Source organism: Crocodylus porosus, unplaced genomic scaffold, assembly GCF_001723895.1.
Source record: "Crocodylus porosus isolate Cpor-Errol unplaced genomic scaffold, CroPor_comp1, whole genome shotgun sequence".
Taxonomy (NCBI): domain Eukaryota; kingdom Metazoa; phylum Chordata; order Crocodylia; family Crocodylidae; genus Crocodylus; species Crocodylus porosus.
Genome location: NW_017728925.1, coordinates 6,817,714 through 6,841,169, shown reverse-complemented (window position 1 = coordinate 6,841,169; position 23,456 = coordinate 6,817,714). Strand labels below are relative to the sequence as shown.

The 23,456-nt window shown below is 46.8% G+C and overlaps 2 protein-coding genes across 7 annotated transcripts in view; one reads left to right on the top strand and one right to left on the bottom strand.

Moving 5' to 3' along the window:
- Positions 1–23,456, top strand: part of ASTN2 (astrotactin 2) — a 585,314-nt gene that overhangs the window by 386,547 nt on the left and 175,311 nt on the right. For all 5 annotated transcript variants that reach the window (XM_019540648.1, XM_019540647.1, XM_019540645.1 and 2 more), the window contains 3 exons: positions 4,660–4,784; positions 5,410–5,514; positions 8,065–8,244. In XM_019540648.1, coding sequence (XP_019396193.1) covers positions 4,660–4,784; positions 5,410–5,514; positions 8,065–8,244 — 410 coding nt within the window. The remainder of the gene's footprint in view (positions 1–4,659; positions 4,785–5,409; positions 5,515–8,064; positions 8,245–23,456) is intronic.
- TRIM32 (tripartite motif containing 32) lies at positions 15,902–23,391 on the bottom strand. 2 transcript variants are annotated; one of them, XM_019540650.1, is made up of 2 exons: positions 23,364–23,391; positions 15,902–20,872 (listed from the first exon to the last, which is right to left on the bottom strand). In XM_019540650.1, the coding sequence occupies exon 2, from the start codon at positions 20,804–20,806 to the stop codon at positions 18,863–18,865; it is 1,944 nt and encodes a 647-aa protein (XP_019396195.1). In that variant the 5' UTR covers positions 20,807–20,872; positions 23,364–23,391; the 3' UTR covers positions 15,902–18,862. The 2 variants fall into 2 exon arrangements, with proteins under 2 accessions (XP_019396195.1, XP_019396194.1); XM_019540649.1 differs by lacking the exon at positions 23,364–23,391 and adding an exon at positions 22,244–22,581.

The window sequence follows — 23,456 nt, the reverse complement described above, 5'->3', positions numbered from 1 at the left end:
CTTCTCACTCCTGGCCTGCGCTTCCCTGCCCTGCCCTGCCCTGCTCGCACAATGGAGCCAGCCCCAGGCTCAGCCCCAGCCTCTAAAGAGAAACACCCTCGGGGTCCCTGTATCTTGTCCTTATGCTGTGCACGAGGCCTGTACATTGGGCATAGCTTGCCAAGGGGCTTCTCAAGGGTCTCCTCAATGGCAGCTTCTCCCGAGGCCTCAGTGCTCACAGTACATGCCAGGTGTCAGATCAGTTCAGCTCCTGTCGGATGTTATGTCCAGTAATGTTATTTTGAGCCTTGTACCAGGTATTAATTCCAAGGCTAGGACACAGTTACTCCTTAGCCATTAACACATTTATTTAGCCCCTAACAGTTACAATTATATTACTGTAGTTAGTCAAAAGCAATACAACGTGCTCATCACCCCAAGATACAGTGACCGTGACGTCACTGGTTGATCAGGCTGTGAAGTCTTGTCCCAGGTGCCCAACTCCTTTGCCTCAGTTCTGAATCTGGGATCGGTGACCAGATCCTTCAGGAGTAGGAGCCAAAGCGTACGCTCTCTCACCTCTCTTTATATACCATATATAGCTTGCATTTCTTAATACGTAACATTAGCTTAAGCCTTCCTCCTAATGCATATTAATAATTTTACTTCTGTTTGCCAAATATAGCTAACCTTAACCGGACTTTTCCATTCTGAAGTAATCTTTTCATTTTTCGGTGGGGGTAGGTTTTGTTCTGACCATTCCTCTTTTGCCCAGACGATATTTATTTATTTAGCCAACTTCCCAATTTGTTTTAAGTCAGAAACAGTATTTTTTCCACCTGTTCCTTTTCACTGGGTGCAAATCTCAACCACAATTCAAGCTCAGCACAGCTTCAGCTAAGCACAAAGGTAAAAAACTAGGCCTAAAGGCCTCTTGGTCCCATCACAGGGCACCAAAGCAAGTAGCTGGGTTTTCCAAAGGGCTCAGTATGGAGCTGTTTGGGCACTGAGCTCCACTGAGAGCATGGCCCTGAGTGGGGCGGTTAGTGCTGTAGGTCTCCTGGAGAGGCAGCTTGTGCTTGCCGCTGCAGTGGCATATAGATATACCCCCCAGGCAGCACGTGCTTTCCAGTAGCATCCATCAGAAAGGGCATAAATCTCCCTCCTCGCAGCTGTAGTTTTCCGGAAGGCTGAGCAGGTGTGGAGTCAGCAGGAGATGGGTTTCTAGGACAGCACTGGCTGGCTAGCAGCACCCTGTCCTTGGGAAGCAAAAACACCCTCCTCCCCCAAAAAAGAGCTTCCCTAGCCTGGCCCGGTCTGCTTCCCTGTGCACTTTCTGTCTGCATGAAACATGAATGGGAGGGCTACCACATTATGCTCTATAGCCAGGCCTTGTAGGCGGCTCCGCAGTACTGTGACAGACTAACCCAGTGGGAGCAGAAGGTCTTCGGGGTATTAAAGGCATAGAGCATGTATCCTAGTTGTTATTAGCCAGTCAGATGCAGAGAGAGGCCTGGGCTCCATCCTTGCCTTGCCGTAATGGGACTGTGACCTCTTTCTCTCCCCCTGTATACAGATCAATGAAGTTGTGGTCATTTCCCCTATCCTTCTGTATACAGATCAATGTGAGTTTATTTGATGGAGCATCGCTCGTATGAACCATCTCCCAAAGCACTTCACGGAGTTAAATAAGGAGAAAGAGCCAGCAGTGAAAGCTGAGGGGAGTCTAGCCCTTCAGGCAAGGATCTGAAGCAGCTGGGGAGCTAGGGCATAGGGAGGTCAGCTGGCAGCTTTCCCTAGGCTTATCTCAAGGGAAACAGCACAGAAGGGGAGTGTCGTGGGCAGAGCAGGCAGAAGAGGCACATGTTGTACACTCTAGTGAGTCTAAAGGGACTTTAATAGCAAAAAAGTTCATGGTCTCTCAACTGGTTATGATCTAGGTAAGGCAGTCAAGGGAGCTTATGTTGTATATGAGGGCAGAAGTATCCAGCACCTGGAGCATGGGGCATCAGCTTGCGAGTGGGCTGCAGAGGGAGGAGAGGTCAGGGGAGCAAAGGCGGAGCAGACAGTGCTGCAGGGAGGGAAGTAGTTGGGGGTGGGTGGTGGAGATGGATTTCCAAGCATGCAGGAACACTGGACTTTCTAGCCATTTGCAGATGAAAGCATGCATGGGATCAAAGCACTCCTTAAATACGTGTCCTATGAAGAAAATGAGCCTGGCTCTAGCAACAGAAACAGAGACCTTTATCATGGCCTTCCATGAAATACAGACGGTGGGGCCTGATTATGGTGCTAACAGGAGTTGTACAAGCTCCTCAGTGTCAACAGTAAGGTCTGCATTCAAGAGGGGTGAAGCGGTGTAGGGGACCTTCCATGTTGGGAAAAACATCCCTTCCTTTTCAGTTCTCATGGCATGAGCCGGCATCTTGCCTTCGAGCTGGCTGAAATGCTGTTTGAGGGAGCGGGGCAGCAGTTTGCAGAAGGGGAGCAAGGGATATCCGTTCTGCAGAGCTGGGTAACCTTGGGCTGGAGGAGGTAATATGGAGCATGAAGAGAAGAGTGGGAGTTAAGAAATCGGGAGTGCTGATGGGAGAGCCTAGCCTGTCTGCAGAGGCACTGAGGGCATGTGCATCACACTTCATTATCACTTCTCCCTGTGCTCTGCCTCGCTCAGCAGAACTTGAGAGACATGTTGGGCCAAAAGTCTCCTGGATGTAAGCACTGGAAGTAGTGGAGCTACACCAGAGATTGATTTGGGCCTTTGTAACAGTTTCTAATTAGAAAGAGGATGTGACTGGTGGAACAAGCACAGGTTCCCCTGGTGGAGGGCAAGTACCCAGGGGTGTTGTCCTGGCCAGGCTGATGGGATATGACTAATGGGGTGACAAATGACTTTAACATAAAAATGCTATTACTTTTTTTCCTCCTACCGTAGACCAATGGTGTGGGTACATTGTTCTCATTTTGAATACAGAAATAGTTAAAAACAGCCACAACCCTAACTTTAGTAGCTGCAAAGAGGTCTGTGGGTATCCGTTAGGGACAGGGGCCCACTATAAGGCCTTTTTTTAGGGACTGAACATTTATGTGGGTGGCACCAGGAGCAAGGACAGTTCAGGGGAGTGACCTCCTCATCCCCATCTGCTGGCTGATGCCTCACGTTGCTGTGGCACAGTTGATAATCCAGATTGGACCTGGCATATGCTCCCCTGGCCTGACAGTCGAGTTTTTCTGTCATCTCCGCTGCTGGAAAGCTAAGAAAGATAACAATGAAACAGCCCTCCAGGGAGCTAATTAGCAGCTCGCCTTCCTTGGGTGGGGAATCTAGGTTTGAAAATGAATGGCAGCACGCGCTGCAGATTCAGATCTCAAAGCCGCCTCTGTCTGCCGGGATCAGTCTGCAGTCATTCCAGGACATGGCTGACGACAGCCTTCGCTCCAGGCTCAGGCTCTCTGAAGGCGCCTCTGCTGCCTGTGAGCACCAGACCTACTTCTGACACTTCAGGGGTGAGAAAGGAACAGCAAAGAACAACTAACTGTGGCACTTCTGGGGCTGGCCTGCAGCTGCATGATGCAGGGCTCTGAGATACTAGGCCCAGCAAAGAGCTACAGGAGCAGGGGCCAATGGCTCCTCTGGAGGAGCGATGGGCCAGTCATCAGAGCTGGTTGATGGGCTTTCTGGACAAATGCATACAGACCACCCTCTCCAATTTCAATTAGGGGCATGGAAAGGTGGAAGCTTGGGGGATGGGGCTTGTAGGAGAGAGGCATGTACTTCTGCTTGTTCCTCACCAAACCACCAAGCCCTGCAGAGCTTGGACTGGCAAGAAGGGAGGGGACAGGTACAGGGGTCTAAAAACAGCATCAGAACAGAATATCTTCTTGTGACTTCTGGGCTGGCTCCACCCTTCATTAAGATCTTCCTCTCCTGTAGGCTACAGCTCTGTGTGAAGCTTCTGAGCATGCCCACATGTGCATGTATTAGACTATGCTGTTTCATCTTTCCATCATGCTGGTTCAGGTTGTCACCATGATTCAGACTCAAGGCCCCATGGTAGCCAGTCTTAGCAGCACTGGCCCTGCGAAGAGGGCCTCCAGACCAGGGGCTGCCAAATGGTAGGATGTGTGCCACAAGTGGCATGGGCAGCCTCTTTGTAGAGCACCATCAGTCAGGAAGGGGAAAGGCAGCACAATGGCAGGTAAGACAGGAAGCAGTGCAACAGATCGAGCAGAGGGCATAGGGGAAGAAGCAGCAGATGGGGAAGGATATCAGGAAGGGTGTAAGGTGAATTTGTGACATGCCCACCAAAAAGGTTGGTGCCCGCTGCTCTAGATCATGTGTGGGCCTCAGCAGCAGCCATTGCCATTGAGGTCACTGATGCGGGCTCACTTCTATGAGGTCCAGAGGAAAGGGTCTGCCTAGAAGGGTTGGGGAAGGACTAAAGAGCCTATCCCACAGCTGACGCTGAAATCAAGAGTTTGATTCTGTGCATGCAGCTTCACACAGCTTTGTCCTGAGTAGCAGGCCTGGGATACTACACACACCCACACACGCTTATCCCTCTACTCCCATCACATGTGTGAGCAGCCCCATCTCAGCGTCCCTACCAGTCCTCTTAGCCCTGCTGCCAGGAGGTCGCCTCCATCTTTGCTTTGGAATTTTCTTTTTTCTCTCTTCAGGGAAAATAACTTCATCAAAGACTTCCCCCAGCTGGCAGATGGCCTGATGGTGATCCCGCTGCCCGTGGAAGAACAGTGCCGTGGTGTCCTGTCCGAGCCCCTGCCTGACCTCCAGCTGCTCACTGGTATGAGCCCTCTCCCCTCTGCTGCTGCAGGCGTCTTGCCTGGGTTTCATTCCCAAGCCAGCCGAGAGCACCTAGGCTTTGCCAGCTGTCTTGAGACTCTTCCCACAGCCGTACCTGAGAGAACAGGACCCCCTCTCATTTGCTGTCCAGCGAGTCATTAGAAGTGCATGCTCAGAACCAAATCCTCCTCTCCTCTTCTTTGCCCTGTACCCAGCCTCTGTGTGCAAATATCTCCTCTGCTTTTCCCAGCTGCCCTGATCTCCCCAGGCTCAAGTACCTTCCCTGCATCCTCCAGCCCACAGCCACCGTTGCTATATCAGTCTGAAAGGTGTCATTGTGAGCTTGCTCCCAGCAGGCCCATTCAATGTCAACTTGCACTTCTGTAACAGCATGAGCTCCCTTTGAGCCCTGCCCTGCTTGTACCAGCTACAGCTTTTACCTATCATCCCTGTCAATACTAGTAGGACTCCCACCGTGCGATGTGTCTGAGGTTATGATCTCTGTTATCATTGTGTTCGTAGCCCTGAAGCATGTAGCAAAGAAACCAATCAGCATGAAAATAACACTTCCCAGACTGCCTCCCAGTCCACTCCCTCTGCTCTAAGTTGCCAGCTTTCCTTTCCAGGAGACATCAAGTACGATGAGGCAATGGGCTACCCAATGGTGCAGCACTGGAGGGTCAGAAGCAACCTGTACAAAGTGAAGCTCAGTTCCATCACCCTCTCTGCAGGTGAGAGCTCCCTGGATTATCGTTATGTTTCTAGCTGAGAGGACTGTGGGTGGGCATGCGCACATGGGGCATGTGTTTGGGGAAGAGCATTAGGTCTGTGGCTTCTGGGACACATCACCTGTTGCTACCCCTACTCATAAGCACACGGCTATACCAAGCATGCAGCCAGCACTCTTCCATTTCCTGACTCTATAGAGGCAGTATCTAATGCTCACAACCTTCTTGGTGAGGCAGAGAGCGGTTTCTCTCATTTTACATATAGGAAACTACAATTCATTCAAGGTCACACTAGAAGACCGACATAATTAGCATAATAAAATGATAGTGTCAAACTTTGGTGACTTTTCTCTTCTTTCTTTTTCTTTATTTTTTTTTTGGTGGGAGAGGAGCACCAAGGCAGAAAATAGGTTTAATTTGAAAATGTGCATTGTGGAGATGTGAAAATATTGAAACTTGTTATCTCAACATTTTTTTTAAATAAAAACATTTTCCTTTGGAAATGGGGAAAATGTCAAAAGAGAATAGTGCAGCTTGATTCCCCCCCCCTCAATAAAAAGATTTGCTCACTAAAAATCGGGCTAACTTAAAAATAAATAAATCAGTTAATTAATTAATTAAAATAAAGACCTAAATAACTTGAAGAAGAAACAAAACATTTCATTTGGGGTCAAGCCAGAGGTTTGGGCTCAATCCAAAAGGAGATGTTTTGGCTTTTTTGGTTTACCAAAACAAAACAAGAAAAAAACTTTGGCTAAAAACATGTCTGTTTTGATTTAGTCTGAACTGGCTTTTCTCTCTCTTCCCCCTGCAGTTTTCTTTTGTTGAGGGGGGAGCAGAGGGTGGTTTTCTTTGGTTTTAGTTTTGGCCACTGAGCCAAACTATTAATTATTCATTGAGCTTTAAATACCACTGCCTGCACACAGAGATCTACAACCAAGGAATGCAAAGCCACTAAGAGTTATAGGATAAATACACTCCCATTCTGCACACATAGGAGAAGCCTCAATTGGGAAGCCGAAAGTGCGAAGAGGAAGGCACCGAAGTGTGTGCATAGACACCTGAATGAATGACCCAGTTTCTGAGAGGTGCTGAGAGGTCCTGTTTGCTCCCATTGGCTTTAAATCTAATACAATAACTTTGGCCTCTGTGGCTTGGCCCTGGTGACAGCAGTGGAACATAAGGGAACAAAGCCTGGCTTCATGGGGTATATTTTCTTCTCAGCTCCTACCTTGAACTTGCAGTGTATGGTTTCCCTTCACTCAGCGATGCCCTTTCTCTCTGAATATATTCAGAGTTGTCCCTCCTTGCTCAGTAAGAGAATAGCATGGGCCTGACAGGATGATCATAACCCCCAAAGCTTGCCCCAGGCACATCTGCTTATTCTGTGCACCTTCGAATAGTGGGAAACCCAGTTCCCTGAGGAGGTGAACGTCAGAGATGTGCTGGCTTCTGGTTGCTTGGAGGGTCCGTGCTGGATGGGAGCCTGAAGAGACTGGCCTAGGTCCACCTGGGTTTATCAGTTTGGATCTTTCCCAGAGGTCAGCGTCATTCTGTTCAGAAATCTTACCTGCCGTCACGACCCCTCACAATCCTGCCTCGTGGCAATAACCCCACAAACATGGTGGACAAACTCAATAGAAACAAAATGTAGATTCAGTCAACAGAGACTTTTCCTCCTGGGGGATGAAGTCCTATGGTCCCTGCCGAAGAAGCCCACCTTCTTCAGAAGCATTCTCCCATCCTATCTGCCACCTGCCCCTGGATAGCCCTGCCCCAGACCCCTGTGCAAGGGGATGGGGCACTTGAGTGAAGGATCCTGTGCCTTTGTTAAGACGCATGCTTATGCTGCACCATGCCCGCATTGTGGCAGTGCCCTCCTACTTAGCCAGCACTAGGAAATATGGTGGGGAACTTGTTGTGGAAGCCTCTTGTGAAAATCCTGAGAGATGTAACCCCTGCTTTAGGGTCACTTGCTTTCATCTGAGACTACTGGGCAACCGAAAAGTTGATGGGACCCACAGTTCTAATCTTGTGTCCAGTTTATTACCCACCCGTTCAGGTTACTAAGGGATGTGCTCAGCTTTTCTAAAAATAAGCTGCCCAGAATATGTCCTTTGGGCCTGCTCCATTCTGTGAGCTGTAGGAAATGAATCCCTACAGCAGGGTGACATCTCCGGCTGTGCTAATTGCAAAACGGAGCTCTGACAAACTCTACGTGGCAGGCTTTCATTTCAATCCTAGCATCCTAAAAAAAGGTTCAGTCTCTGTGTGTGAGTCAGAGTGTGTGTGTGTGTGTGTGTTTCAGCACTCTCACTAGCAATTTATTTGTAAAATCACTTTGGAAGGGGAAGACACAGGAAGGTCTCAGAGTTGCAGCCCAAGGTAAATAGCACATAGCCATGCTTAGCAAATGATCATAGAAATCGAGGTAGAAGAGGGAATGCATTTGGCAGCTCTTCAGGGAACAGAGAATTTGGAGCAAGGAGTTTCTGTGGCTGCCCTGCCCTGCCCTACCCAGTGCCTCAATTGATGAAACACTCATTCTTTTAGGATTTGCAAATGTCCTCAAGATCCTCAACAAAGACAGCAGTCGGGAAGAGCTGCTGTCTTTCATTCAGCAGTATGGCTCCCATTACATCGCAGAGGCACTGTATGGATCGGAGTTCAGCTGCACCATTCACTTCCCCAGCAAGAAGGTACAACAGCAGCTTTGGCTCCAGTATCAGAAAGGTAAGTGCGAGTGGAAGGAGCAGCCCCAGCCTTGTGTGTGTCCACTGCTGGAAAAAGAAATGCACCCCACCTTTACTGACCCACCTCCCAGCCCATTTTGCCACTGCACTGCATACACATTGGACTGGGCCTGTAACCAGGAAAGATCAGAGGAGGCCTGCTGACCAAATGCCCAGTGACACCAGCCTGCTGCATGTGCCCAGGGGCAAGAGCTCCTGAGTCAGGCGATCTCTCCATTCCTGCTGCTGCCTCTTGCTCCTTCCCCATGCAGCTGCGCATCGCGCTGTTGCCTGCAGGCCTGAGCTGCCATTCCTGCTTTGAGATGAGCATGCCACAATCCTCATCATCTGCTTCCCTGCCCTGCTGCAGTGGCCCCCAAATGACATGGGTGATTTGGGTCACTTTATATAGATGTGACATAATTGAGCTGTCTCAGAATGGCTTCGTTTTATTGCTTGTGACAATGACGGTCTTTAAGGAAGTGTATTAAATCAATAGCAGACTCATTGTGCTACACTATAAATAACGAGACACATCATTAAACAGGGCAATAAACTTCAGGACTTTGAAGTAATACAATTAGGTTATGTTTATAAAAACTCCCTTATCGCTGTAGCCTTCCACGTGCCAATTCATCTCTCTTCTCCCGGAAACCAAAGATATCCCCTTGACTTGATATTTTTCTATTGCATGTGACCACATTGTATGTATGAATGCTGAAAACCCACCACAGAATTTATCATTCTGGACCTGGCAACAGCGCTCTCATTTTACCTTTTGTGCATTGCTGTGAGTGGTCTAATTTATTGCAATCAAGAGGATACTAATGTACTACTTTTGAACCTCATTGGTGGCCTTTTGCCATTTTCCTTTTACACCCAGGCACAGCTATTCTCGTGAGCATATTTATGAAACACCATTTGTTTTATTTTTAAATAGTGATAAATTGGAGCTTGCCATCTTAATGTCCCTGTTTAGTGGAAAAACATTGTGGAGGTGTGTTGTTTACCTACATGCCATGTTATTAATCATTCACATTGTGCAGCAGCTTCCCGGGATCCCTTTGTAAACAGGTTGGTGCAAAATACACACAAGCCAGATTCTGCTCAGCACTGGGCTGGTTCAAATCCAAAGCAGCTTCACTGGAGAAAGAGCAGCACCACTAGATGTGGAAGGGTGTAACTGAGGGAAGACTCTAGATTTGTTGACTAAAACAAATAATAGCTATAGCTATTTTTGATACAATAATGATAGCCCTTGCACAGTATTTTCCATCCACAGCCCTCCACATACTTTAGAGAGATGAGTGGGTAGTATCATCCCTGCTTTATGGATGAGGAACCAAAAATGAAGGTTTGAATGGACTTTCTCAAGGTCAAACAGCAGGGCAATGTCAGAGACGAAGTCTCTTGACTCCTAGTCAAGTGCTTAGTGCACTGCAGCATGTAGCCTCCCTCACCAAACAGGTGCGTTACTGGTCCTTGCTGGGCAGATGGCAAGGTCATCTGTTTTTTTCAAATCTAGTGAGGCAAGGGAATCTCCCTCTCACAAAGCAGCTGCCTCTGGAGTAGTGTCCAACGTCCTGCACAGCTGCACAGCACTGACAGCTCTGCTGCTTCTTTTCTCATATACCATATCCCTAAGGCTTCTCCCCCGAGCTATCCCTCCACCAGCACTAGCTCATGCTGTTGCTACTCTTATCATCCCAAAGCAGCAGGAAGAGTATAGTGTCCTCGTATAACTAGAGGACACTGAGATTTAGCCCTTTTATAGAAGGACGAGATTATTTCCTCCTCCTAGTCTCTAGAAACTGCTTGAGGGGAAGGGTGATAAAGTAAAGCAGTTGCTATTTCTTCCATCTAGAGGTGGAAGGCATCCTCTTTCCATATGTATCCTAGTTCCGCCGCTTGCTCCTAGATCTGTTGTGATCTCCCCTGTTCCCATGAGAAGACCAGATGTTTTCAACTGCTTTTTTTTTTTTTATTCCGCAGTGTTGTATCTAGCACATAAGGTCTCACCTGTATTTTCTTAATATATGTCCCATACTACCGTGTGCACTTTGCAAACAAATATGTACATATGCTGCATGGTTATATGTCTCAGGGTCTTGTGAGTTCCAAGGTTGAAGTTCAGTTGCAGATAGGAGGAGAGACGGGATGGTCTAGCGAATGGGTCATGAGCTTGAGATACCATGGTCCAACTTCTTGTGCCGCCGTGACTTTCTGTGTGATGTGGGTCAAGTAACTAAGGCCCAAGACCCACTAAAAACAGTGGTGGTTATGTGCCTAAGTATCTTTGAGGATCTAAACTTTAGCCTCTCAGCAATTCAGTTGCATCTATAAAATTAGGATGCACCCCTTCCTTGCCAAGTTGTAAGATTAAACGTATTTGAAATTGGGAAATGCTCTGACATTACAGTAATGGTGTCTAAAGGAAGTTCTCTGCAATGGTCTGTATCACTTTGTGCATTCGGCGCATTCAGAGTCTTGAAAATTGTTTAGGGAGGCTCTGTCATTAAAGGGTTAGAGAAGATTGGGAGTCTGGAGAGGCCTGGCTCCTCTCCCTCAGTCTCAGAGGGAGCACGGTTGATTAGTCACAGAGACGGTTAGTCAGTTCTGTTCTCAGTTCTGCCTTTGACTTGCTTTGTAACATTGGCAACACCCTGTGCCTCAGTTTCCCTATCCAGGAAACTAATATTACACCTGCCTAAGGGGTTGCCAGAAGGAAAGGAGCTCTGTGGTGCAAACAATTAGTCTTAAAGAAAAAAAAAGGAGGAGGAGGATCTGAATTAAGACCCCCAACCCAGACAGTTGTACCGAGTATCTTCTCAATTCAGAAACATTTCTGGCCAAACGCACACATCCCGCTAGCCAACCCATTTCATAACGGTGCACAGAATCAACATATGCAGCTTGTCTATTAAATATACAAATGGCTCCGTGCTACTGCAGTTTGGTAACAGACTAAATTTACGAAACGGGGGGAATATTTCAAGCTAATTGGACCTGCACCAGCAAGTTATAAAAATGTGTGCTGTAGCAGGTTTGCTGCTTCCTATAAAAATATCTTAATATTTTAATTGACTTCATATATCAATCTGGAGGCCTCAGGAAGAGGTACCCGCCAAAAAAAAAGTGTACAATCTGTGCATTTGTGTCCTAATTGAAAACATTGTCTCCAGCATGAAACTGCGCCACTGGCAGTCCGGCTTCTTGTAAATTGCTGGGCCAGACCCTGGCCAGTTGCCGATGTTGGAACAGCTTGAATACCATGCTAGCAGGCTGCAGAAGGCAACAGTAACCACTAGCCTTCATCTGTGTAGGTGTTTGCATATGGATTTCTTCAGCCAGATGGAAGAGATGCTGATCTAGTTCTGCTGAGAGCCAATACAAGGTTTGCCCCTCTTGCTCTTGATGCTTCAAGCATGATATAAAAGTCAGGAGAGCCCCGTTGCTCTATCCCTAACAAATGCAAAATGAACGCTTCCCTGTGGTGGTGACAGAAAGGATAAGGTGTTTGCTGGAGCAGATGAACAGCCGGGTCTCTGTATTCGTTATTAGACAGGGGAAGGGAGAGACTGAATTCATCCTCTGTACATTTATAGTTTCACAGTGTCTAGGGTCAGAAGGGACCTGAGCAGATCATCAAGTTCGACCCCCTGCCCTGGGCAGGAACGAGTGCTGGGATCATAGTACCCCAGGCAGATCTCTATCCAACCTCTTCTTGAAGACCCTCAAGGCAGGGGAGAGCACCACCTCCCTTGGGGGCCCTGTCCAGAGCCTGGCAGCCCTAACCGTAAAGTAATGCATCCTGATATCAAGCCTGAACCTGCTTTCAACCAGTGTGTGGCTGTTATTTCTTGTTATCCCAGGTGGTGCCCAGGGGAACAGGGTCTCACCTATTTTTTGGTGGTCCCCCCAGGTGAGTTTATAGATGGCCACCAGATCTCCTCTCAGTTTTCTCTTGTGGAGGCTGAATAGATGCAGGCCCTTTAGTGTATCTTTGTAGGGCCTGCTGCTCCCTGCCCATGCAAGTGGACCCCCTCAATGCTAGCCACATCCCTCTGAAGTGCGGCACCCAGAACTGGACGCAGTACTCCAGCTGCGGCCTGACCAGTGCTGCATAGAGGGGGAGGATCACCTCCCTGGACCTGCTTGCAATGCATCTGTAGATGCACGATAAGGTGCGGCTAGGCTTACTGTCCACTTCCTCGCATTGGTAGCTCATATCCATCCCGGAGTCAACAATGACTCCAAGATCCCTTTCAGCCCATGTGTTGTTGAGAAGGGTGTTCCCCAGCCTATAGGTGGGTTGCTGGTTCCTTCTCCCTAGATGCAGCACCTTGCACCTGTCTGCAGTGATTCCCATCCTATTCTCACCTGCCTATCTCTGCAACCTGTCTAGATCTAGTTGTATTCTGTCCTTCTGGTGTGCCCACTTCTCCCCACATCTTTGCGTGATCAGCGAATTTGAACAGTGTGCTTTCTATGCCCACCTCCAAGCCGCTGATAAAGATGTTGAACAGTGCAGGCCCCAGGACCGAGCCCTGGGTGACCCCACTGCCCACATCCCTCCAGGTCAAAAACAACCTGTCCACCACCACTCTCTGGGTGCGACCATCTAGCCAATTTGCCACCCACCTGACTGTGCAGGCATTAATGCTGCAGGCGCCTAGTTTTTTTTAATGAGAACGGGGTGAGAAACAGTGTCAAAGGCCTTCCTGAAGTCCAGGCAGATGACATCCACCTCGGTGAGCTGGAGATGGGAACTATGCTTGGGACAGATTCCCAGGAGGGCAATCCCCAGAGATGAGGGAAGAGCTTTTCCTAATCTATTGCAAGATAGTATGAGCAGCCTGGCCTTCCTGCCACCTTAACCCCTTCTTGCCAACCTTGGAAAAGCTGAAGCTACCAGTGTTTTTGTGTAGGGGACAAGAAGAAATTGAGGGGAAGTTTCTTTCCTTTTAGGGCTGAGGCAAGCACTGAAGTTTGTCTTTCCCCAATCTCCCTTCCAGAAAATGAGTTAGACAGAGAGCAAACAAAACAAACCTACTTTTAGTTCATTTAAAATGATGAAAGGTTCTGCTTTCTGGGCCTCCTTGGCTATGTTACCTAGCAACACCACCTCATCCGAGGGGCCTGCGCCAAGACCTGGAAATCGACCCATCCATTGATCCATTTCACCGGGACCCAAACCCGTCCTCTCCACGCTGAGGCTGTTTAATGCTTTGTATTACATTCCCACCAATTCTACAGACATCTTCATTTGGCAGGTGGGGCAAAGGAGCTGCCCTGAGGCCACCTCCTGTAGCATTTCAGCGACTGTCACACAGGAAACAGAAAGGAGGAAACAGGAGAATCCTTCAAGAGGGGAGTGCTCAGACAGCAAATGCACCTGCTGCCGATTGAGCCATTCAGCGCAACATGATTACAGTCTGCTTGCTTTGGGTTAGGCTTTCTGGGGAGAGAAGGGAGCCATGGTGGGAATGGGAATAGTTGTTCTGGGAACCAAACTGGACACGCCAGACAGACATCTCAGGCAACCCATCTCTGCAACACGCTCATTTCCAGCAAGATAAGCACGACACAGAAAATAAATGGGCATTTAAAAATGTCACCACCTGTGACAAAAACAGGGAGGTTATCTTATCAGCAATACAGCAGAGGGTCTCCTGCAGCGAAGCACTTTAATGACAGCTTTTGTTCACAGCACTGTGCATGCTGTAACCGAAGCTCTCAACACACCCGTAAGGTGAGCTTGCTTGAGGCAGAGGGGTTAAGTGACTCACCCAAGACCATACAACATCAGATTAAAACTCAGATGTTCCCAGGCCTCTGGCTCAGATGGTTCATTTCCCTTGCAAACACCATAGCCAGGGAAATTGAAGCTGCTGAGAGGTCTTGAGTACTGCAGACTTGCTGTGCTTGGAAAAGGAGCAGTTATGTTTGCTCTGTCAAACACAACCAGTGCCCCTGATCATGGGCTTGGGATAATTTTATTTTGTTCTTTTTACCCCCTTTTCTGCAAATGGCAAAAACCTAGAGCTCCCTTGTCTGAACACCTCCAGAGCAGGTCCCAGCTGTTATAGGGACTCACAACTTTTCCCAACCTGTCAACTTTGAACTCATGGTCATCACCTTTATCGTCTTTCAAACCTGGCATCAGGTGGGTCCCTGAAAATCAGTATGTAAAATGCATTGTACAGCTTCCAGTTCCTAGGCACAATTAGGTGCATTCAGAAGGCCAGCAAAGTGACTTCTGCAACTGGCTATTGAAGGATATGTTACCTTTGCCCTTTGCTTTTCTTTCTCGGTTACCAGTCAAAGTGTCTAGAATTTCTTATTAGCTTGAAGACTGTTTCTGCAAACTAGCACTCTGTTACTTTTAAGACTTTACAGCATGCTGTTTTTGCCATGCTCTATATTGTAAAGCCACATATGTAACATTTTGTTCAAGCTAAGAAAAAAATGTATAGCCAGTTGCTGTGAAATTTAGTTTAGACTAAAATATGTGCTGTGAATCAGTCTGCTAAATGACCTTATGCACTGTTCATTGTAATCCAAAATTGCCAGGCAAGTGCAGTAATTAGTTGTGCAAAATGAAATAACTTTAAATCCCCGCACTGAGTAATGACCCAGAAAAATCACTTAAGCTACACAAAGAAAGAGCTGAACAGCATCTGTATTTATTTTTACTTTTGTAATTCTGCTCCTTTGGTTCAAAAAAAACTCCAACTTACAAACATTCGCAAACTCAAACTTCACAAGCTGATTTCCATATAACAAATGTAGACAGTGGTTATACCTACTCAGAGAAATCCTGCCTTTTCATGAAACGGCTGATCAGTACCAAATCTAGCAATGCCAATAAATAGAGTAATCACTCTGTCATGTTCTTATATTTTACAAACTAGCAGCTCATTGCTGCTGAAAGAGATGCCTCACATCATATGCTGGGCGATATAAAATTGTATTCTACAAACTGAGCCGGGTAGTGGAGAAATTAGAGGATGTATCCTCATTGAGGGTGCTGATGTCTTCTAACCCTAAATGCCATTGCTTAGCTCTCTTGTGGTTTCCCCAAATAAAATATTCTTAATGTTTCTTGTCCACTAGCACTTATCAGGCTAGCCTATTTAATCCACAATAATCAGTTAAACCTGATGCTACCCCCTGTGAGTCAGATAAGCAATATTATCCTGATTTCACAGGAGGCTAAACTAAGGCCAGCAGTGGTTCACTGCTCAGTGGTAAACCTAGAATTATAACCCAGACTTTATGTCTCTAATCACTTAGATGCAATTTCAGCTAGTTTAACTAAATGTGTTATGGAGGAGTGGAGACGGTCTGCTTTTGAAGCATCGGGTATCAGCCACAGCAGGGAGGTAGAATACCAATCTTAAGGGACTACCGGGTTGGATGAATGTGAGAAACCCTAGTATTTTGCTTATGAGATGGGGAGAACAATACAAGATAAAGTTACCCTTGGCCTGCCAAAGAGATCAGCTTTGTTGTCCACATCCTGACAGCATGAGACGAGGTATCTTGCTGATGCTGTGTTAGCAAGTCTAATTCCTGTTGGCCATGGAAACAGATCTGCCACCAAAGGAAGTGTGAGGAGATGAAGCGTTTTTAATAACCAGATGAGCCATTTGTGATGCACTTTTAATTGGATCAATTTTCCCTTTATTACACAACCTTTAAAAATCAACCACACACTCATAATCGGACACATTCCTTCTCCAGGTGAAAAGCAGAAGCCACAGTATTTTATCACAGTCTTTCATTACTTTATTTCATCTCATGTGGCAAATGATCACAACACCAGGGAAAAATACTGTTGCATGGGATGCAGCTCTCTTGCAGTCAATTCCACTTTACCAAGGGAGGCATGTACTAAAATTAGGGATAGCAGTTCCTTTTCTGTCTCCCATCTCTGCCTGAAACAGGAGAACAGAACAGCAGCTGCGAAGCAAAATGCATGCACAGGCACTGATCTCCTCCCTCTACCTTCTACCACAAGTGCATCTTAAAATAAAGTGGTATTTTCTTTGAATCTGTAATAGAGGGTGGAACAGACAGTGGAGACTTAGTTTATATGGCGCGGCCATTGGGACAGAGCTAGGCAGCCAAGTGCTCAGTCAGCGCAAAAGGCCATGTTTTAAGTCTACTTAAATGTATGTCTGGGCTCTAGGAATCATTACTAGTGGAATGTGTACTACAGAAGGATTTTACTGGAACAGCATTCGATGTAGGCGCTTACTACCAAAGATAACATTGCTTCAACGAGTCGGTTTCATGGAAGCTTTCTCCTGAAAGCAGCTCTTAGAAACAAGAGAGATTTTAAAATGTGAAATACCAGCATGATAGGAATCACCATAACTCTAAATGACTTGGCTTACAGCAAGGTAATTAGCTATAAAAGATCCCAGATAAAACAGTCATTTCCCCCTAAAAAACATATATATCATGACAATACAGAGTCCCCAAATTGCCACTACACGCTTGATGCAAAGTTCAACTTCCCCCTCCCCCCCTAAAAAACAACCCAAACAAACAAACAAACAAAAAACAGAGAGAGAGGCAGGATGTTAATCCCTGTTTGGACGTTTGTAGCTATAACAAATAGCCTGCAGCTCATCTGGGTGACGGCTGAAATTTTAAATCCCATTAAGCAGTTGGTTGCTTCCACGTTCCTACTGATCTCTGTGTTTAGCCTGTCCCCCGAAACCTCTTCTAGAAAATGACTTTCTATTATAGTTTCACCAAGATGCCGTAGGCAGGACTGGACCACGCTGTGCCTGTCTCTGGGCACACTAACAAGGTTTCAGGGTACCTGGGTCTATGGCCCCTGCACAGTTCTTCAGCTGCATCAAGGAGTTTTAAAAAACAATGTTCTCTTTGCTCCAGACATTTGTTCTTGAAGCTCCCACAGCTGTCAAAACAACTGGGTGGAAGGGCAACAGCAGCAACTTCTCCGGCAAGGCCCTTTTAACTGCCGTTTTGCCAAGAAAAGGGAAATTTTATGGGAACTGAAAAATCCACCTGTTCTACACACATGGTAGCATAGATTTCATACTCTGGCAAATACAGTTGTAAAATGTTGGACGTGACAGCCACTATAAAACCTGCTTTTATACTGTCTGTCATGCCCCAAAATTTGCAACTACATTGTTGATGGTAACAAATAAGCGCACTGCAGTGTAACTATTATCTTTGGCAGATTAACATTCTACAACTGTGGCCTATTTAAATGTTTCTTTTCTTCAATAAACCATTTTAGATGAGCAGCACCACACTGAGGTTTGTGTTTATCAGCCAGCATAGATGCTCCGTGGGTGCCTTAATTCACACAGCTGCAGTTTTGTGCTTCATTTGGCCCAAAGCCGTGATGAACATGAACTCTGGTGCTTGCTAGCACCATAAAAAACACTGAGGAATAAAGCATTTGGCTGTGCACAGGGGAGCAAAAAAACACAAAAAAGCAGAGCATCAGTGGAACACCTGAGAAACAAAATATAAATCCTTCCTCTCCCTACCCTCCACCCCTTTTTCCCCCCGTATCTTATGAACAAGTAGCTTTCACACAGAGTGCAAACTGGTGGAAACCCATCAGTAAATGCAATGGTCTGGAATGCAGCATATTGAAGTGTGCTGGTGAACGTACAATTTGTCACGCCTGATCTTGTTTATTCCCACTTCTTTCCCTCCACCCCGGCAAAGTTTCAGATACCAACCATACATTCAAAGACAGTTTCCAAGCTACATTTAATAGTAAAACAATTTTGAATGCTGATAGATTGAAATCAAATTCTGTTAAATAGGTTTGCCATCCCATTCTCTCTTCCCACCGACCCTGCCTCCCTTCCCTCCCTAGCCCTACTCACTTTATACTTTCCTCATGCTAATCAAACTCTTTCCATATAATAAAATCCTGCTTGCGGTTAGGGAGTGGTTCTCTAGCTCCTGTCAGTCTTCCAGGATTGCACTGTCCCCACTTCATACTGAATAAACAGGAGGACCGAGCTGGGTTTACCCATGGCACCATGAGGACAATTTCCTAAATACCAGAAAGATAGAGTAAGGCAGCCCCTGCTCTTCAGCTTTAAGCCACCTGCCACTCTATGCAGTTTAGGAAGGCTCTTTTGCTTTAGGCAGCTGCAGTCCTGTAATCAGAAACAGTTTTTTCCATCATAGTTGTCCAGACAACTGCTACTGAGTTCCTCGTGAGCATCACGGTGAGACTAGTATCACTTCACGGATCCTCTAAGGAAAAGCGATTTACAATGGTCAGTCAATGTTTATGGCACAAAGAAACATGCAGTGGTGGAAGCTGCAGCACAAGGAGGTAATGTTTATGGAGTGATCGGTCACTGGACACAAAACCTGTACTCTCCAAATACCCTTCACTCCAACAAAGGGTTGGTTTTTTTTTTTACAAATAAAAAAAAAAACACCACACAAGCTATTTGATTTCTAAACACAAAATACAGATGGCCCCTATGCGCCACCCTCCAAACTGGTATGGCAGTCTACCTGAAGGTTTGGCACTGACTACTGTCAAGTTGTGATGAGGCTGGAAGAATCTAGGAGAGGCGCTTTTACGCACTGAAATGCCCTTACGGTGTTGAGTATCTCCTTAAATGGTAACTGTAGATCTTAATGCAGTGATCCCAGCAGTCCAGCACTAGCAGCTGCCCCTTGGGTGTAATGGCTATTCCAACAGGGCAGGTGAGTCCTTCTCTGATTAAGATGTTGTAGCCACCTCCTTTAGGAAAATGCAGAATTTCTTTACGGCTGCTGTCTGCAACAATCAGATCTCCCCTGGCATCCACACACATCCCAGCAATGCACCGGAAATCCTCATTCTCCGAGAAGAAGTGGCTGATCTGGCGGCCTAGCTGCCCATCCGGACCAACAGAGCCAATCGAAAAGCCCCCTTCCAGGTGGTGCTCATGCTGACGGTTCTCCAGGTTGAGTCCCAGCCCTTGAGTGAAGTATATAGTCCCTTCACTGTCACAAGTGACAAACTTTGGGCGCACCGCACTGCATAGGCAACTGTACTTAACTACGCCAACGCCGCGGTCCACAGTAAAACACCAAAGCTTCCCCCCTTCCACATCGGTCACCACAAACTGCCCAGAAGGCAGAGCAGTGATGCCCCATGGCTTACTTAGCTGGCTCCTGTGACATGCCACACAATGTCCATCCATGGTATACACCTTTACTGAGTTATCATAGCTGTCAGTCACTCCTATCAAACCATGGCAGTTCATGGTGACAGAAAGAGGAGTCAAATTAGGTAGGTCCGCTCCAAGGAAACTCAGAACAAAGCTATCGATGCCACTAGGGCTCCTCCGGATCTCTTTCAGAAAGCCCTTGCGGGTAAATACCTGGATTCGGAAATTGCCACGATCTGCCACTAGTACCTCTCCCTGGACAGTGACGTGGAGACTGACGGGAAGATTAAACATCCCTGGCTGGCTGCCTTTAGAGCCCATCTTCTTGATGAAGTTACACTGTTGGATACTAGAGGCTGTTTCAGGCATCCTTGGCTTAGCCGGTGAAGAGTTTGGTGTAGAACAAGTCTCTTCCTGCCCCACGTCAATCTCTCTAAATGACACCGATGAGGATGCGACAGTCTCCATCAGCGATTCTTCCATGTTGACAGTCCGAGGTTTCTTTACCACCTGCCCAATCTGCAGTGGCCCCACATGGCCCACCTTGAGGAGCTCAACCTCTTGCAGAGTCAGCTCTCTTGGGAAGTTATTGGTCAGTTCTGGCTCTTCTTCATCTGCTGCCTCCTCCAAAACAGCTATATCTCCCTGCTTAATTTTGGCAAGGAAGTAGTCACACCGGGACACTATCTGCACCTCTGCTAAGTTCAGCAGATAAGCTTGTTCCTCCATTATCTGGTTATTTACTTTCTCCACTTCTGACAAAGAGTTCATGAAGAACTTGCGTGACCGAGACAATTCCTCTTGGATCTTGCGCTCCTCCTTGCTGTAATCCTGCAGGACTGCTTTGTATCTGGCTTGCAAGTCTTTGGAGACCCCCTCCAGTGATGCTTTCTTCTTCTGCAGATCCCCCATGAGCTCCCGTAACCTGCCAAGCTTTGCCCCAAATTCCTTCCTTCTCTCATCGGCAGCCTCTTTGATAGCAATGATGCTGTGCCCTCGTTGCACATGCTCCATCTCTCTGCATGGCTCACACAGAACTAAGTTGCAACTCTTGCAGAAGTGCCTGGGGAGCCTCCTTCCACAAGCCTTGCACATGAGAAGCCCCACAGCCTCGCTCAGCCCCGCAGTGTCTATGATCTTCAGCACTGTGAGGTTGTCAGTCAGCTGAGCCAAGTTTGTGATTCGAGTGATCTTGCTGCAGAAGGGGCAGCGTATCCCATTAATGCTGTTCGCCAGCAGTTTCTCCAAGCATTGCTTGCAAATGGTGTGCCCACAGTGTAAGAGTTTGGGTCTCAGCTGGTCTTCTGTAAAGGACTCCATGCAAATGGGACACTCCAGGACTTCCCGGAGGGCATCTGGGTTGAGATGTGGGGCAGCAGCCATGACTTTCCAAGGTAGTTTCAGCTAGTGCAGAATTTGTCCTTACATTTATTCCAAGGTGCTCTGATCCTGCCCAAAAAGAAGGAGGAAAAAGTGATTTATTTTCTCTCTACCAGCAGCTCTATATACATGCAATATATTTCTGATTTATTACCCAACTCTGGCAAAAAAAAAAAAAAAAAGGAAGAAATCCAGTTGGTCCTTCCGCATGCTACAGTGGCAGATTAATCTCAGCTGGTCTCACACTGGGCAAATTCCAATGCTAAATGCCTTTTCCAATACAATGAATAATCTTCTTGCAAAATATAATGTATAAGCAAACCTGAAATAAGTGTAAGGGCAACAATAGATACTGATGACTGAATTCTGTCCTCAGAGTGCCTTCAAGTTTATATAATGTAAGAAAATCCTGGGCAAGTACACCAAGCATTAAGATTTCATAGACTTTAAGGGCTGGAAGGGACCTCTGAGATCATCAGACATTGCATGTTAAAAGTTTGGCAATGATAAGGAGCAGATCGTGGCTGCCTTAGGATACTAGCAGGTCTACCCTAGAGATCTAGATTCATGTGTGGCATCAGACATGGGTAAAGTGAACAGGATTGTTTTATCTTTCTAGATAACTATGATCAGCTGCAAGTTTCATATACATTGAAGAAAGATAAATTCCAGTGTAAGTGATGTTACAGGAGCTGGTTTCTACAGTTTTAGCACATTTGAGAGTATGCTGCTCAGATTTAATGCAATACATTTCATTCATCTCTTCATTCCTGCTTCTCTACCCAAAGACACTGGGAAAACCACTTTCATTACACCAGTAAAAGTGTTAATAACTGGTCCAATAAAAATATGTGAATGTGAGTGCTCAGTATCCATTCTCAGGCTTGGTTTTAAAATGTAGCTCATTTCATTTAATTTAACAATCTGGTAGCATCCATCCCATTTTGGTTCAGTCTGATGCCACTGCTTATCCAGGTTTCCTGTATCCTCACATCACTCCCTACTGTGAAAAGATTCCAGCAGTTCTCACTAAAGCAGCCCCATTCAAAAGGGTTCACATCGTTAAGCTATTATTCAGTAGACTCCTTTTCCATATCTTTGCTATGCCTTTGCTTTGCCATTAAAAGAGGCTGGGGGGTTGGGGTGAGGGAAGTTAGAAATCCCCGAGGATCGTTTTTTCGGGGTTCTTCACATGAAGAGCAGTGCTGCAAGCCCTGTACAGAACTGTGGACTCTCGGCTGTTCTCTGAGTCGTGGTTGCTTGTTCTCAGCATTTTTTACCTCCCTGCTGAGCCTGCTTCATTCTTGGGAGGATTTTAGACAGAAAGGTTTGGTGCATTTCAGGAGACCACTTGCTCGACAGAAAGATGACATTTACAGTAGAGAGAAGCACTTTGTTCTCATGCAGGGTGAAGCATACATTCATTTATCTGCTTCCAACCAGAGCCCTGTTTGCTGTTCTGTGCAGCCCTCATTCTCAGGGACTGGATCGATGCTTTAGTGGAGTTGCAATGAACTACCAACTGAGATCTGCTCCTTAGCTCCCTGGATTAGCAGCACTGTGGATTTAAGACTGTCCCTGGGAAGTGACAGGTGTCCAGCACTGAAACAGGAGAGTTGCCTTTATCTTTAGCATGGGCAGGAGGCTGTGGGACCAGGAGAGAATGCTGAAAAGTAGGCCAAAACCATTCCCTCAAGGGGTGAACAATGGCATTGAAAAATGCTAAAAGCAAGAAACCCAGAGTGTAAAACAAAACCTACTATCTAGGTTAGCAATTTCAAATCAGGGTGCCTTGAAATCTTCTCAAGGGTACTGAAAAGTGCCACGCAGTATTAGCCCTATTAGGTATGCAAACATGATTCATGCGACAAACCCAGCTACTTCAAATAGGAATCCATCTTATTAAAAACGCCAACCCTTGTGGTAGTCTTTCTAAGTTCTCTGCAATAGGTAAAACGCTGTATTTATGTTGTGTGTGTACACACGCGTGTGCGTGCAATAGGAGAAATGCTGTATTATTTTGTGCGCGTGCATACAATAGGAAAACGGTTGTATTATTGTGCGTGTGCATGCGTGCAGTAGGAAAAATGCTGTCTTATTTTGTGTGCGCGCAAGAGGAAAAATGCGGTGTTGTTATGTGGGTGTGTTTGGGTAATCAAGCCAGCCAAAACGAAAAGCCAGCATTTTCTGAGGGCTGCTTGCAGTTTAAGCAGGGCTGGGTCTGAAGGAGGTTGAGACCCACTGATCTAGGTATACCCCGTCCGTAGCAATACGCCAACAGCTTTTGCTTACGAGCGATAAAGGAGGATGCTGGAAATGCCATAAAGGGCTGCTGACCGCCTTGAAGGGGGGCATGCTTTTGTTAGGGATAAGCAGCTTTTTCCTTTTAAAGCGGGTCAGATTTCCAACAGGCAGAAGGAAACAGCGGCCTTTGAATAACAGAGAGATAGACAGATACAGAGAGAGATGGGGAGAAAGAGAGAGATCGAGGAAAAAAGGGACAGAGGAGCTCCTGGGTTTCAGGAAGGCCCGTGGGTCTCCCAGCCTTTACCTCACTCACAGGAGCCCCGGGTTTGACCGAGGCTTCACCCGCCGCTCCCCGCGGCCCGGCCCGCGCTGCAGGGCGCACAGCCCGTGCCGCCCCTCCCTGCCC